The sequence below is a fragment of the Grampus griseus genome, assembly GCF_964374135.1.
Source record: "Grampus griseus genome assembly, chromosome: 6".
NCBI classification, from domain to species: domain Eukaryota; kingdom Metazoa; phylum Chordata; class Mammalia; order Artiodactyla; family Delphinidae; genus Grampus; species Grampus griseus.
The window spans coordinates 42,688,708-42,707,012 of NC_139000.1; the positions used below are offsets into that span (position 1 = coordinate 42,688,708).

The 18,305-nt window shown below is 35.4% G+C and overlaps 1 protein-coding gene across 1 annotated transcript in view; it reads right to left on the reverse strand.

The window, feature by feature from the left end:
- Positions 1 to 18,305, reverse strand: part of VPS13A (vacuolar protein sorting 13 homolog A) — a 235,726-nt gene that overhangs the window by 208,472 nt on the left and 8,949 nt on the right. Inside the window, exon 2 of the mRNA XM_082656304.1 lies at positions 2,152 to 2,195. Coding sequence (XP_082512430.1) covers positions 2,152 to 2,195 — 44 coding nt within the window. The remainder of the gene's footprint in view (positions 1 to 2,151; positions 2,196 to 18,305) is intronic.

The window sequence follows — 18,305 nt, forward strand, 5'->3', positions numbered from 1 at the left end:
TCTTCCCAAAATTACTTAAGGGATTTAAGTTAACTTACACCTTCTCTTTACCCTCAACAGTTATTTAAATTTATAAATACATAATTGCAATATTATCTTCAAATCCATAAAATTCAGAGACTGATCACCTTAAAATAACTACAAAAAAGTTCTACAGCAATACTGACCCCTAAGTTACCCATACCAGAATCACTACAGCTTTTACACTGCTTGAAAAAAGGAAAAAGAAAGTAGAAAATTCCACTGTCAGTTTGTATTTGTAAGGAGATTAAACTCCACTTTGCAAAAAACATCCTCAAATAAATTTCTCCCCATTCAATTGGGAAGGACAACCTTTTCAATAAATGGTGCTGGGAAAGCTGGATATCCACTTGCAAAAGAATGCAGTTGGACCCTTATCTTATGCCATATACAAAAATTAACTCAGAATGAACCAAATACCTAACATAAGAACTAGAACTATAAAACCTTAGAAGAAAACAAAAGGTAAAATCTTCTGGACACTGGATCGGGCAATGATTTCTTGGATATCACATGAAAGGCACAGGCAACAACAACAATTAAATGATAAAGTCAATTTCATCAAAATTAAATTTTTTTGCATAAAAAATTGTACATAACACTGTTAACAGAGGCATAAGACAACCCACAAAATGGGAGAAAGTATTTGCAAATCATATCTTCTGATAAGGGGAAATAACCAAAATATATAAAGAACCGAAACTAAACCAAAAAAAAAAAAAAACTTGATTAAAAAATTAGCAATGCTTTTCAGTAGACATTTCTCCAAAGAACATATAAAAATGGCCAATAAGCACATGAAAAGACGCTCAGCCTCAACAGTCATTAGAGAAGTGCAAAGGAAAACCAAAACGATATACCACTTCATTCCCACTGGGATGGCTGTTATCAAAAACCAGAAAATAAATGTTGTCAAGGATGTGGAGAAATTAGAACCCTCATGCATTGCTGGTGGGAATTTAGGCATACCTCAATTTATTGTACTTTGCTTTGTTGCGCTTCCCAGATACTGTGGGGGTTTTTTTTGTTTGTTTGTTTGTTTTTAACCAATTGAAGGTTTGTAGCAATTCTGTGTTAAGCAAATCTATCAGCGCCACTTTCCCAATAGCGTTATTTATTAATTGAGGTATGTAAACTTGTTTTTGAGAATACAGTATGAGTAAATATAATTTTTATATGCACTGGGAAAAATTCATGTGACTTGCTTTATTGCAATAGTATTCACTTTATTGCAGTGGACTGGAAATGAACCTGCAAAATCTCCAAGGTATGCCTGTGTAAAATGGTTCAACTGCTATGGAAAGCAGTGTGGCAGTTCCTGAAAAGGCTAAACATAAAATAACCAAATAATCCAGCAATTTCACTCCTAGGTATTTACACACAGAAACTGAAGGTAAGAACTTGAACGGACATGTATGCTAATGTTCATTGTAGCATTATTCACAAGAGACAAAAGGCAGAAACAACCCAAGTGTCCATCCACAGATAAATGGACAAAATGTGGCATATACATACATTTTTCAGCCAGATAAAGGAGTGATTTTCTGATAAATGCTACAACATGGATGAACCTTGAAGGAATTATGCTAAGTAAACTAGACACAAAATGACAAACATAGCATTATTCTATTTATATGAGGTACCTGGAATAGGCAAATTAAGACAGACGAAAGTAGAAGTTAGCAAGGTATATGGAGAGAGGGAATGGGGAGTTAGGTATTTCTTACTGGTTACAGGGTTCCCCTTGGAGTATCAAAAATGTTTTAGAAATACATACTGATGACAGTTGTACAACACTGTAATTCACGCCACTGTATTCTACAGTAAAAAATGATTAAAATGGTATTAGGGAAAAAAAAACCTGAAGATGATTGGAGAGGTAAATTAACAATCTAAAATGAAACCATATAGGAAGAGATAAATTTTAGAAGTATTTTTAATGGGGAAAATTACACTGTCAGTTTGTACTTTTATGGAGATTAAAAGTCCATTTTGCAAAATTCACATTTTACAAAAATTACTTTTTAAAATTTTTCTCAAACTTAAATAATTTAAGATGTTAAAGTAAATCAGGAAGAAGTCTATGCAGCTAACTGCACTAATACAACAATTTTTATAGTCAAAACCTACCAGGGCATTTTCTTTAATTTCAAGATTCTTCAGGGCTACAGCTCCTAAAAAGAAAAATTATTAAAAAATAAAATTGAAATTTTCAAATAACTTTTATTTTAACAAGCTAGGTAAACGTCATTCCTAAATGTCATATTAAGGAAAATAATCATAAAAATGTACATAACAGAAACAGAATCCAACTATGATTGTTGGCTCACCTTCATCCTTCAACTTAGTCTAAGCTTGTATGTCTGACCAAAACATCATTTACTATAAGTTCTGACCTCTACGGTTGCAGCTCACTGTTAATGAATACATTTTCATTAAAATTATACAAATAATATGAATTTACCAACACAGCATGATATAAGAAAATATAGGAAAAAATGAACTGTATTTAAATATATTTGTTTAAATACAATTGCAAAGAAATTTTTAATCCATCAATGTGAGGTTAACAAGGATTTCCTAGAGATACTGGAATGTTGTCATATCTTGCTGTTTTAATTCTGATACACAAAATGAATGCCTTCACTTTTAAGCAATAATTTGTATATGAGTAACTGCTGTCTAGACGTTCACATAACGTCTGGGGAAACAAACAAGAAATAAACATCAGTAAACATCTAATAAAGGTAAGCTGTACAATTAGACAAACTTATTGATCCATTGTGGTAGTGACCAATCAGTGAATGATATAGGTACATGGAGTATCACTTATTGTTTTTCCTACTGTAATGTTCAAATGTAGAGCGTGAACTTTTCATTTATGGATAATTCTTTGTACTGGCAGCCTTCAATATACTTTGTGCTCTGAATTTTTTTTCGAGTCAATATACTATATAGACATAAAATGAATCACTGAGTACAGCTGAAAAGTGCTATACTGTAAAACATTATTTTACATTAAAATGTATCTTCTATAAATAGCTTTAAATAAGTCTATAATGTTATACAATATCTCCACATACTGGTTAAAAAAATTAAATTTGATAGAAATATTTCTATTAAATCTTCTTAAATAAAAAAGGGCTCACAGTGCAGCAAAATGAAAAATACATGACACTAAAAAAAAGATTAAGAGATAACGACATTAAAATATCCAACAAAGTTAATATTTCCATATAAAACTAACTTTAGATGCTTGTAGTACCATTTAAAGTACAAGTGATTTTAGGTTTTTGGTTTTTCCGGTTACCATGAGGTTTTTGCATAGCAGTCTATATATATATTGGGTTAGCCAAAATGTTCATTTGGGTTGTTCTACAAGATGTACAGAACAACCCAAATGAACATTTTAGCCAACCCAATATATATATTTGGCCAACCCAGCATATATATATATATATATATATATATGTGTGTGCGTGTGTGTATGTGTGTGTGTATATATATATATATATATATATATATGGGTGTGTGTGTGTATATATATATATGCAATTGTTTTAAGTTGCTGATCTCAAATGCATTTTTAAAAACTTGCATTTGTACTCTCCTCCTCTCACAATGACTGTTTCTAATATCACATTTTATATCTAATTGTTTTGTGTATCCCTTAACTGCTTATTGTGGGTATAGATGATTTTACTACTTTTGTCTTTTAATCTCCCTACTAGCTTTGTGTGTGGATGATTTCCTACCTTTACTGTATGTTTGCCTTTTACCTGTGAGTCTTTTCATTTAATAATATTCCTGCTTTGAATTGTGGCCTTTTCTTTTTTCACCTAGAGAAGTTCCTTTAACATTTGTTGTAAAGCTGGTTTGGTAGTGCTGAACTCTTTTAGCTTTTGCTTGTTTGTAAAGCTTTTCATCTCTCCATCAAATCAGAAGGAGAGCCTTGCTAGATAGAATATTCTTGATTATAGGCTTTACCCTTTCATCACTTTGGATATATTGTGTCACTCTCTTCTAGTCTGCAGAATTCCTGCTGAAAAATAAGCTGATAACCTTATGGGGATTTCCTTCTTATGTGTTGCTTTTCCCTTGTTGCTTTTAATATTTTCTCTTTGTCTTTAACTTTTGTCAGCTTGACTAATATGTGTCTCAGTGTGTTCCTCCTTGGGTTTATCATGTATGGGACTCTCTGCACTTCCTGGACTTCAGTGAGTGCTTCCTTTTTCACGTTAGGGAAGTTTTTGGCTATTATGCTTTGTATAGATTGCTATACAAAAACATCATGGTAACCACAAACCAAAAATCTACAATAGATATACACACACAAAAAAGGAATCCCAAACACAAAGATATTCATCAAATCACAAGAGAAGAGAACAAGAGGAGAAAGGGGAAGAACCTACGAAAATAAGTTCAAAGCAGTTAACAAACTGACAATAAGAACATACATATCAATAATTACCTTAAATGTAAATGGACTAAGTGCTCCAACCAAAAGACAGAGTGGCTGAATGGATACAGAAACAAGACCCATATATATGCTGTCTACAAGAGACTCACTTCAGATCTAGAGACACACACAGACTGAAAGTGAGAGGATGAAAAAAGGTATTCCATGTAAATGAAAGTCTAAAGAAAGCCCAACTAGTAATACTTGTATCACACAAAATCAACTTTAAAATAAAGATTATTATAAAAAACAAAATAGGACACTATATACTGATCAAAGGATCAAACCAAGAAAAAGATACAATTGTAAATATACGTTAACCCAAGACAAGACCACCTAAAGATGTTGGGGGTAGGAGTTTATTAATTTATTTATGCTGTGTTGGGTCTTTGTTTCTGTGTGAGGGCTTTCTCTAGTTGTGGCAAGCGGGGGCCACTCTTCAGCGTGGTGTGCGGGACTCTCACTATCGCGGCCTCTCTTGTTGCGGAGTACAGGCTCCAGACGCGCAGGCTCAGTAGTTGTGGCTCACGGGCCTAGTTGCTCCACAGCATGTGGGAGCAACCTGTGCTAAGAAAACTGGACAGCTACACGTAAAAGAACAATGTATTCAGGGCTCGAACCTGTGTCTCCTGCATTAGCAGGCAGATTCTCAACCACTGTGCCACCAGGGAAGCCCAGTAAGGGATTTTAACACCCGCATGTACATCAACGGACAGATCATCCAGACAGAAATCAATAAGGTAACACTGGACTTAAATGACAGACTAGACTACCTGAACTTAACTGATACATATAGAGAATTTGGTCCAAAAGCAGCAGAATACACATTCTTTTCAAGTGCACATAGAACATTCCCCAGGATAGATCACATGTTGGGCCACAAAGCAAGTCTCAGTAACTTTAAGAAACCTGAAATCATATCAAGCATCTTTTCCAACCACAACACTATGGGATGAGAAAACAACTGAAAGAAAAATATTGCAAAAAACACAAATATGTGGACTAATCAGTATGTTACTAAACAACCAATGGATCACTGAAGAAATCAAAGAAGAAATTTAAAAATACCTAGAGACAAATGAAAATGATAAAAAATGACCATCCAAAACCTATGGGACACAGCAAAAGCAGTTCTGAGAGGGAAGTTTATAGCGATGCAAGCTTACCTCAGGGAAACAGGAAAAATCTCAATTAAAAAAACTTAACCTTACACCTAAAGCAACTAGAGAAAGAACAAACAAAACTCAAAGTTAGCAGAAGGAAAGAAATCATAAAGATCAAAGCAAAAATAAATGAAATAGAAACCAAGAAAATAGAAAAGAACAATAAAACTAAAAGCTGATTCTTTGAAAAGTTAAACAAAATTGATAAACCTTTAGCCAGACTCATCAAGAAAAAAAGAGAGGACTCAAATCAATAAAATTAGAAATGAGAAAGGAGAAGTTACAACGGACACCAGAGAAATACAAAGGACCGTAAGAGACTACTACAAGCAACTATATGCCAATAAAATGGACAACCTAGAAGAAATAGACAAATTCTTAGAAAGGTACAATCTCCCAAGACTGAACCAGGAAGAAATAGAAAATATGAACAGACCAAGTACAAGTACTGAAATTGAAACTGTGATTAAAAAGCTCCCAAAAAACAGAAGTCCAGGACCAGATGGCTCCACAGGTGAATTCTACCAAACACTTAGAGTTAACACCTATCCTTCTTAAACTACTCCAAAAAATTGCAGAGGAAGGAACACTTCGAAAATCATTCTATGAGGCCACCATCATCCTGATACCAAAACCAAAGATACCATAAAAGAAAGTTACAGGCCAATATCACTGATGACCACAGATGCAGAAATTCTCAAGAAAATACCAGCAAACCAAATCCAACAATACATTAAGAGAATCATACACCATGATCAAGTGGGATTTATCCCAGGGAAGCAAGGAGTTTTCAATACCCACAAAACAATCAGTGTGATACAGCACATTAACAAACTGAAGAATAAAAACCATATGATCATCTCAATAGATGAAGGAAAAACTTTTGATAAAATTCAACATCCATTTTGTCTGTAATATATGATTACAAACCCACAGCTACCATCATACTCAATGCTGAAAAGCTGAAAGCATTTCCTCTAAGATCAAGAACATGACAAGGACATTCACTCTCACCATATTTACTCAATGTAGGTTTGGAAGTTCTAGCCACAGCAATCAGAGAAGAAAAAGAAATAAAAGGAATCCAAATTGGAAAGGAAGAAGTAAAATTGTCACTGTTTTCAGATAACATGGTACTATACACAGGAAATCTTTAAGACACCACCAGAAAACTACTATAGCTCATCAACAAATCCAGTAATGTTGTAGGATACAAAATTACATACAGAAAGCTGTTGTAATTTTATACACTAACAACAAAGTATCAAAGAGAAAATAAGGAAACAATCCAATTTACTATCGCATAAAAAAGAATAAAATACCTAGGAATATATCTACCCAAGCAGGTAAAAGACCTGTATTCAGAAGACTATATAAGACACGAATGAAAGAAACAGAAGATGACACAAACAGATGAAAAGATATACCATGTTCTTGGATTGAAAGAATTAATACTGTTAAAATAGCCATACTACCCAAGGCAAAGTAGATTCTATGCAATCCCTATCAAAATACCAATGGCATTTTCCACAGAACTAGAACAAATAATTTTTAAATTTTCATGGAAACACAAAAGAGCTTGAATAGCCAAAACAATCTTGAGAAAGAAGAACAGACCTGGAGTAATCACACTCCCTGACTTCAAACTATACTACAAAGCTACAGTAATCAAAACAGTACTGGTACTGGCACAAAAACAGACACATTAATCAATGTAAGAGGAGAGCCCAGAAATAAACCCACACACTTATGGTCAATTAATCTAAGAGAAAGAAGACAAGAATATACAATGAAGAAAACACAGTCTCTTCAACAAGTGGTGCTAAGAAAACTGGACAGCTACACGTAAAAGAACAAAATTAGAACATTTTCTAACACCATATACAAAAATAAACTCAAAATGAATTAAAGACCTAAATGTAAGACCGGATACTATCAAACTCCTAGAGGAAAACATAGGCAGAACACTCTTTGACATAAATTGCAGCAATATTTTTTGGATCCATCTTCTAAAGCAAAGGAAACAAACGCAAAACAAACAAACAAACAAACAAAAAAACCAATTAAACTTAAAAGCTTTTGCGCAGCAAAGGAAACCATCAACAAAACAAAAAGACAGTCTACTGAATGGGAGAAAATATTTATAAATGAAATGACTGATAAGGAGTTAACATCCAACATATATTAACAGCTCATACAACTCAACATCAAAAAAAAAAACCCGGGGAATTCCTTGGTGGTCCAGATGTTGGAACTCCACGCTTCCACTGCATGGGGCCCAGGTTCAATCCCTGGTTGGGGAACTAAGATCCTGCATGCTGCATGGTGTAGCAAAACAAACAAGGACGCCAAAAAAAAAAAAAAAAAAGATTAAAAATGGGCAAAAGAGGGCTTCCCTGGTGGCGCAGTGGTTGAGAGTCCACTTGCCAATGCAGGGGACACGAGCTTGTGCCCTGGTCCGGGAAGATCCCACATGCCGCAGGGCCGCTAGGCCCGTGAGCCATGGCCGCTGAGCCTGTGCGTCCGGAGCCTGTGACCCGCAACGGGAGAGGCCACAACAGTGAGAGGCCCGCGTACCACAAAAAAAAAAAAAATGGGCAAAAGAACTGAATAGACATTTTCCCAAAGAAGACAAGCAGATGGCCAACAGGCATATGAAAACATGCTCAACATCATTAATCATCAGGGAAATGCAAATCAAAACCACAATAAGATATCACCTCACACCTGTCAGAATGGCTATCATCAAAAAGAAGACAAGTAACAAATGTTGGCAAGGATATGGAGGCAAGGGAACCCTTGTACACTGTTGGTGGGAATGTAAATTGGTGCAGCCACTGTGGAACACAGTATGAAGGTTTCTCAAAAAATGGAAAACAGAACTACCAGATGACCCAGCAATTCCACTCCTTGGGTATATATCTGAAAAAAACCCAAAACACTAATTAGAAAATATACATGCACCCCAGTGTTCATAGCAGCATCATTTACAATTGCCAAGATACGGAAGCAACTTAAGTGTCCATCAACAGATGAATAGATTAAGAAGATGTGGTATATATATACAATGGAATAATACCTAGCCATAAAAAAGAATAAAATATTGCCATTGCAGCAACATGGATGGACTTGGAAGGCATTATGCTAAGCGACATAAATCAGAGAAAGACAAATACTATATATCACTTATATGTGGAATCAAAAAAAAATACAGCAAGCTAGTGAATAAAACAAATAAGAAGCAGACTCACAGATACAGAGAACAAACTAGTGGTTACCAGTGGAGAGAGGGAAGGAGAAAGAAACAATATAGGGGGTTGGGGGGAAAAAGATTATTATGGTTATTATGGGATTATATGAAATTGTATGTGTGAAACTTTTGAAAACTGTGGAGCACTATTGGATTTAAAGAATCTTTCCTTCAATGAAAAAATCAATTAAAAATTAAAAATAAATAAAAATAAAATACAAGTGATTATGTGATAATTTCTATCTTATTTCGCTGGGTCTGTTCATAAATTTACAATACTGAACAGTTCTGAAATGCACATTTTAAATAAAGTTTAAGTCATTTTACATCAAAAAAAAATCAGCAAGCTTGAGGATATGTAAATATAAACTTCCAAACTGAAATGCAAAGAGAAAAATAAAGTAAAATAAAAATAATGAAACAGAATGTCCAAGAACTGTAGGACAATTATAAAAGCTGTAACATATGCCTAATGGAAATACCAGAAGGCAAAAAAGGAGAAAGGAACAAAAATATACACATATATTTGGAGCAATAATGGCTGAGAAACTTCTGAAATTAATGATAAAGACACCAAACCACAGATCCAGGAAGCTCAGAAAATATCAAGCAGGGAAATAAAAAATCTACACCTAGGAATACCATAATCAAACTGCAGAAAATAAAAGGAAAAAATCTTGAATATGATCCAGAAAACCCACTTCTTCATATACATCCAAAGGCAAAGAAAATGGGATATCAAAAAGATTTCTGCGGGACTTCCCTGGTGGTGCAGTGGTTAAGACTCTGCACTCCCAATGCAGGGGGCCAAGGTTTGATCCCTGGTCAGGTAACTAGATCCCTCATGCATGCGCAACTAAGAGTTCACATGCCACATCTAAGGAGCCAGTGAGACGCGACTAAGGAGACTGTGAGCCACAACGAAGGAGCCCGCCTGCTGCAACTAAGAGCTGGCACAACCAAATAAATAAAAAGATTAAAGAAAAAAGATTTCTGCACTTGCATGTTTATTGCAGCATTATTCACAATAGCCAAAATATGGAAACAACCTAAGTGTCATCAAGATGAATGGATAAAGATGTGGTTCATATATACAATGGAATATTAAGCCATGAGTAAGAAACAAACTTGAAACAACAAGGATGGACTCCCTCTGAGGGGCTTATGGTTAGTGAGATAAGCCAGACAGAGAAAGATGAACACTGTACGACATCATTTATGTGAAGAATCTAAAAAACCCAAACTTGTAGAAACAGAGTAGAATGGTGGCTACCAGGGACTGGAATGTGGGAGAATTGGGGAGATGTTGTTAAAGGACATAAACTTGCAACTATGATAATTAAGTTATGGAGATCTAATGTAGCGCATGGTGACTACAGTCAAAATAGTGTATTATATATTTCAACAACTGCTGAGAAACTAAATCTTAAACATTCTCACCACAAAAAAGAAACGATATTGACGTTAATCGATAGAGGTGTCAGCTAAAGCTATGGTGGTAACCATACTGCAATATATAAATGTATCAAACCAACATGTTGCACACCTTAACCTTATTCAATGTTGTATGTACATGAGATCAACTACAACAAGTCTTGAAAGAAAGTAGAAAACACACACACACACCAACGGAGATACAAGGAATAACTGGATTGAAAACTCACTAGAGAAAATCAAAAGCAGACTTGAACAGGCAAAAGAATGAATCAGAAAACTTGAAGACAGGTCATTTGAAAATACACAGGAGTAAAAAAAAAAAAATGAGGAAAAGTGAACAGAGGTTAAGGGACTTATGGGACATCATTAAGGGGGTCAATATATCGTTAATCATGGGAGTCCACAAGGAGGACAGATAAATGGGTAGAGAGCTTATTTGAAGAAATAATAGCCAGAAACCTCCCAAATTTGAAGAAAGACATGGATATATAAATTCAAGAATTTCAAACAAGAAACACAATAATCAAAGAGAGACTATTAAAGGCAACAAGAGAAAAGCAACTTGACATGTACATAGGATCCTCAATAAGATTATCAGTAGATTTCTCAGCAGAAACACTGTAAGCCAGAAAACAGGGGAATAATATATTTTAAGTGCTGAATTATAACAAAAACTGTCAATCAAGAGCATTATATCCAGAAAAAATGAGGGGAAAATTAAGATATTCACCGATAAACAAAAGCTGAGGGAGTTCATTACCAGCAGAGCTGCCTTACAAGAAGTTTCAAAGGGAGTCCTTCAAGTTAAAAAGAAAGGATGCTAGGTGCTAACATGAAGCCATATAAAAATATAAAGTTCTCCAATAAACAAAGATACATGGGCAAATATAAAAACCAGTACTATTGTGGTTCAACTTTTTAACTCCATTTTTTATTTTTACAGGGTTTAAAAGACAAAAAGATTAAAAAGTTATAAAGCTATGTTACTAGATACATACTATATAAAGATGTCATGTTTTTTTTTTTTTAACATCAATAACAAAGATGGGGAGGCAAGCTGTAAAGGAGTAAAGTTACTGTATGCAATTGAATTTAAGTCAGTATCAGTTTAAAATATACTGTTATAACGTTAAGATATTATATGTAATCCCTGTGGAACCACAAAGGAAATATCTATAGACTATACACAAAAGGAAATAAGGGAATCAAAACACATCACTGGGCTTCCCTGGTGGCGCAGTGGTTGAGAGTCCGCCTGCCGAAGCAGGGGACACGGGTTCGTGCCCCGGTCCGGGAAGATCCCACATGCTGTGGAGCAGCTGTGCCCGTGAGCCATGGCCGCTGAGCCTGCGCGTCCGGAGCCTGTGCTCCGCAACGGGAAGAGGCCACAACAGTGAGAGGCCCACGTACCGGAAAAAAAAAAAAAAAAAAAACACATCACTACAAAAAAATTGAACACAAAGAAAGCAATAAGAAAAAAAGAGAAACAAAAAGTCATAAGACATAAAATAATGAACAAAACAGCAATAGTAAATCCTTCCCTATCAGTAATTGCTTTAAGTGTAAACAGTTTAAACTTCCCAATCAAAAGACACAGATGGACAAAAGGGATTTAAAAAAACAAAAACAAACAAAAACAGGGTCCCTCTATGTTAGGTCTAATGCCACACATAGCTCACAAGTGAAAGGATTAAAAAAGATTTCCCTTGTGAATAATAAGCAAAAGAGAGCAGAAATAGCTATACTGATATTAGACAAAACAGACTTTAAGTCAAAAGCTGTTACAAGAAACAAAAAAGGGCATTATAAGATGATAAAAGGATCAATTCACTAAGAAGATATAAAAGTTATAAACATATATGCACCAAACATCAGAAATCAAAAACATATGAAGCAAACACTAACATAATTGAAGAGAGAAATAGACAGCTCTATAGTATTAGTAGGCGGCTTCAATACACAACTTTAGTAATGGATGGAACAACCAGACAGAAGGTTAACAAGAAAATAGATGAATTGAACTTAACAAATATATACAGAACACCCTTACCCAACAACAGAATACACAATTTCCTCAAGTGCGCAGGGAACATTTTCCAGTATAAGACTGTTAGGCAACAAAAGAATCTAAATAAATTTTAAAAGACTGAAATTATATAAGCTATGTTTCCTGATGGAATGAGTGGAATGAATCCAGAAATCAACAGCAGAAGGAAAACTAAAAAATCCACAAATAGGGGCTTCCCTGGTGGCACAGTGGTTGAGAATCCACCTGCCAATGCAGGGGACACGGGTTCAAGCCCTGGTCTGGGAAGATCCCACATGCCACGGAGCAACTAAGCCCGTGCACCACAACTACTGAGCCTATGTGCCACAACTACGGAAGCCCACGCACCTACAGCCCGTGCTCCACAACGAGAGAAGCCACTGCAATGAGAAGCCTGCGCACTGCAACGAAGAGTAGCCCCCACTCTCCACAACTAGAGAAAGCCCGCACGCAGCAACGAACACCCAACACAGCCAAAAAAAAAAAAAAAAATCCACAAATATATGAAAATTAACACACTCAAGCAATGAATCAAAGAAGAAATCACAAGAAAAATTTTAAAACAATTTAAGAAAAATTAAAATGGAAACAACATACCAAAATGTATGGGATGCAGCAAGAGCAGTCCTGGGAGACAAATTATAGCAGTAAATGTTTACATTAAAAAGGAAGAAATGGGCTTCCCAGGTGGCGCAGTGGTTGAGAGTCTGCCTGCCGATGCAGGGGACGCGGGTTCATGCCCTGGTCCGGGAGGATCCCACATGCCGCAAAGCAGCTGGGCTCGTGAGCTGTGGCTGCTGAGTCTGCGTGTCCGGAGCCTGTGCTCCGCAACGGGAGAGGCCACAACAGTGAGAGGCCCTCGTACCCGCAAAAAAAAAAAAAAAAAGGAAGAAATAATCCCAAATCAACAACCTAAATTTGCATCTTAAAGAAACAGAAAAAGATTAACTACACCCAAAGCTACCAGAAGGAATGAAATAATAAAGTTTAGAACAGACATAAGCAAAATAAAGAACAGAAAACCAAGAGAAAATTGATGAAACCAAAAGCTTGAAACCACACATAGCTCAAAAGTGAAAGGATTAAAAAAGATTTCCCATGCAAATAATAACCAAGAGAGCAGAAATAGCTATACGGATATTAGACAAAACAGACTTTAAGTCAAAAGCTGTTACAAGAAACAAAAAAGTTCAACAAAATTGATAAATCATTAGCTAGCCTGACCAAGAAAAAGAGAGAAGAGTCAAATACAATTGACCCTTGAACAACACAGGTTTGAATTTTGTGGATCCACTTACATGTGGATTTTTTTCCAATAAGTACGTACTTCAGTACTACATGATCCATTGATAGCTGAATCCAAGAATGTGAACCACAGATATGGAAGGCCAATTGTAAAGTTATATGCAGATTTTCGACTGTGTGGGGGTTCGATGCCCCTAACCCCTGCATTGTTCAAGAGTCAACTGTAACTAAAATGAGAAATGAAGGAGGGGATAGTACTACCAATTTTACAAAAATAAAAAGGATTGTAAGAATACTACGAACAGCTGTATGTCAACAAATTTGATAGCCTAGATAAAATGGATAAATTCCTAAAAACACTCATCCTACCACTAATGAATCATGAAGAAATGCATAATCTGAACAGATCTATAATTAGTAATGAGATTTCATCATTAATCAAAAACCCACAACAACAACAAAAGCCCAGGATCAGATAGTTTCTTCTTCAAACATTTAAAAGAGAACACCAATCCTCCTCAAATTCTTCCCAAAAACTGAAGAAAAGGAAATACTTCCACAAACTTAATATATGAGGTCAGCATTAATCTGATACCAAAGCCAGACAAAGATACCACAGGAAAGCTACAGATCAATATCCCCCATGGATACTGAGGCAAAAATCCTCAACAGAATACTAGCAAACAAAATTCAATGGTACACTAAAAGAATTATAAACCATTACTCAGTATAACATTCTAAGAATGGAAAGATGGTTCAATATACAAATTCAATCAATGTGATACACCTCATTAACAGAATGAAGGAAAAAACACAGATCACCGCAACTGATGAAGAAAATGCATTCAAAAAAATTTCAACATTCTTTCATGATAAAAACACTCAAAAAGTTAGGAATTAAAGGAAACTGCCTCAATATATTAAAGCCATATATGAAAAGCCCACAATGAACATCATACTCAATGATGAAAGACAAGTCTTTTCCTCTAACATCAGGAAAAAGATAAGGATGCCCACTTTTGCCACTTTTATTCAACATAGAAAGTCATAGCCAGAGCAATTGGGCAAGAAGAATAAATAAAAGGCATCCACATTGGAAAGGAAGAAGTAAAATTCTCTCTGTTCAGACAGCATGATCTTATATGAAGAAAAACAAATATTCCACAAAAAAACCATGCTAGAATAAATGGATTCAGCATGTTGCTGGGTACACAATCAAAACACAAAAATCAGTTGTTTCTATACACTTACAATGAACAATTCAAGATGGAAATTAAGAAAAAAATTCCATTTACAATAGCGCCAAAAATAATAAAATGCTTAGGAATAAACTTAATGGGGGGGGAGGGAAGGGAGAATGACTTATACCCCAAAACCTATAGAACATTGTTGAAATAAAGTAAAAACACATATAAATGGAAAGATATTCCATGTTCACAGACTGGAAGACAATATTGTTAAGATATCAGTACTACTCAAAGCAACCTACAGATTCAATGTAATCCACATTAAAATCCCAATGTTTTTTACAGAAATAGAAAAATTCATATGGCATCTCAAAGGACCCACAAACAGTCAAAACAACCTTCAAAAGAAACTTGGCAGTCTCACATTTCCTGATTTTGAAATGTACTAACAAAAGCACAGTGATCAAAACAACATGGTGCTTGCTAAAAAGACAACATATGGAATGGGAGAATATATTTGCAAATGATGTGACTGACAAGGGGTTAATATCCAAAATATGCAAACAGCTCATACAACTCAATATCAAAAAAACAAACAATCCATTAAAAAAAATGGGTGGAAGACTTGAATAGACATTTTCCCAAAGACAACATATAGACGGCTAATAGGCACATGAAAAGATTCTCAATATTGCTAATTATTAGAGAAATGCAAATCAAAACCACTTCACACCTGTCAGAATGGCTATCATCAAAAGTCTACAAACAACAATGCTGGAGAGGATATGGAGAAAAGGGAACCCTCATACACTGTTGGTGGGAACGTAAATTGGTGCAGCCACAATGGAGAGCAGTATGGAGGTACCTTAAAAAAACTAAAAATAGAACTAGCATATGATCCAGCAATTCCACTCCTGTGTATATAGCCAGAAAAAAAGAAAACACTAATTCAAAAAAGATACATGCACCCCAATGTTCATAGTAACACCATTTACAATAGCCAAGACATGGAAGCAACCCAAATGCCCATCAATAGGTGACTGGACTAAGATGTGACACACACACATACATACACACACACAATGGAATATTACTCAGCCATAAAAAAGAATGAAATACGGCCAACTGCAGCAACAAGGATGGACCTAGAGAATACTACGCTTAGTGAAAAAAGTCAGAGAAAGACAAACATTATACTATATCACTTATATATGGAATCCAAAAAATAATACAAATGAATGTATATACAAAACAGGTTCACAGACATAGAAAACAAACTTGTGGTTACCAAAGGGGAGAGGGACAGAAGGAGGGACAATTTTGGGGTATGGGATGAAGATATACAAACTGCTATATATAAAATAGATAAGAAACAAGGATTTACTATATAGCACAGGGAATTATACCCACTAATAACCTATAGCAGAATATAATCTGCAAAAATAATGACTCACTATGCTGTACACCTGAAACTCACACAGTATTGTAAATCAACTCTATTTCAATAAAAACGAAACAAAATCCAGCATGGTGCTGGAACACAAAAACTTAGACCAATCGAATAGAGAGCCGAGAAATAAACCCTCACATATATAGTTAAATGATTATTTACAAGGCTACTGAGATCATTCAATTTGCAAACTGTCTTTTCAATACTATATCCAAACATTAACTCAAAATGGATCAAAGACTTAAATGTCAGACCTAAAACTATAAAATTCTCAAAAGAAAGCATAGGTAAAAAGTTGCATGATCTCGATTTGGCAATGATTTCTTGGACATGACACCAAAAAACAACAACAAAAAATAGAAGATTTGGACTTCATCAAAATTTAAAACTTCTGTGCATCATAGGACACTATCAACATTGAAAAGGTAACACATGGAACAGGAAATATATACAAGTCACACATCTAATTCAGAATATATAAAGAGCTCCTACAACTCAACAACAAAAAACCAAACAACCCAATTAAAAATGGTCAAAGATCTTGAACACATATTTTTCTAAAGAAGATATACAAATGGCCCATAAGCACAAGAAAAGATGTTCAAAATCACTACTAATAAATATGGAAGTGCAAATCAAAATGACAATGAGATGGCTCCTCACATCCATTAGGATGGCTACTACCAACAAAACAAAGTAATGATTTTCTGAGGATGCGGAGAAATTGGAACCCTTGTGCACCACTGGTGGGAATGTAAAACAGTGTGACTGCTATGGAAAGTAGTATTGTGGTCCCTGAAAAAATTAATTACCATATGACCCAGCAATTCCACTTGTGGGTATATACCAAAAATATTTGAAAGCAGGGACTCAAAGAGACATTTGTACACTCATGTTTGTAGCAGCATTATTCACAATAGCTAAACCGTGGAAACAACCACTGTGTCCACTGACAGATGAATGGAGAAACAAAATGTGGTATATACATACAATGGGACATAATTCACGCTTAAAAATGAATGAAATTCTGACATATGCTATAGCAGATTAACCTTGAAGACATTATGCTAAGTGAAATATGTCAGACACAAAAGAACAAATATTGCATGATACCACTTACATGGGGTACCTAGAATAGTCAAATTCATAGAGGCACAAAATAGAATGGTGGTTGCCAGAGGCAGAGGGGAGGGAAAATGTGTAGTTACTGCTTAATGGGTACAGTATTACAGTTGTGCAAGACAAAAAGAGTTCCGGAGATGGATGTGGTGATGGTTACACAACAATGAGAATATACCTAATGCCACTGTACACTTAAAAATGGTTATGATAAATTTCAAATTGTATGTATTTAACCACAATCTGTAATGGGGATGGGGGTGAAGGAGAAATAAAATCTTTCTCAAACAAAAACTGACAGAATTTGTTGCCAGTGGACCTCCCTTGCAAGAAATGTTAAAAGTTTTCAGAGGGGCTTCCCTGGTGGTGCAGTGGTTGAGAGTCCGCCTGCCGATGCAGGGGACATGGGTTCGTGACCCGGTCCGGGAAGATCCCACATGCCGCGGAGCGGCTGGGCCCGTGAGCCATAGCCGCTGAGCCTGCGCGTCCGGAGCTTGTGCTCCGCAACGGGAGAGGCCACAACAGTGAGAGGCCCAAGTACAGCAAAAAAAAAAAAAAAAAAAAAAAAAGTTTTCAGAAAGAAAGGAAATGATAGAGGTCAGAAACTCAGACCTACAAAAGCATTAGAGAAGGAATAAATTAAGGTAAAATTAAGCCTTTTAGTTTCCTTATTCTTAAAGGTCTAATGGAAAATTGTTCTAAATAATAATAGCAACAGTACATTGAGTACAGTTTATGGATAAGTGAAATGAATAATAACAATGTTATGAAGAAGCAGAAGAAATGGAATGGAATACTGTTACAAGATACCTCCACTATCCCTGAAGCAGGACAGTATTATTTGAAAGTGGACCTAGATTAGTTCTAAATTTTAAATGTATACTGCAATTTTAAGGCAATGACCAAAAAAAAAAAAGAAAAAATTAA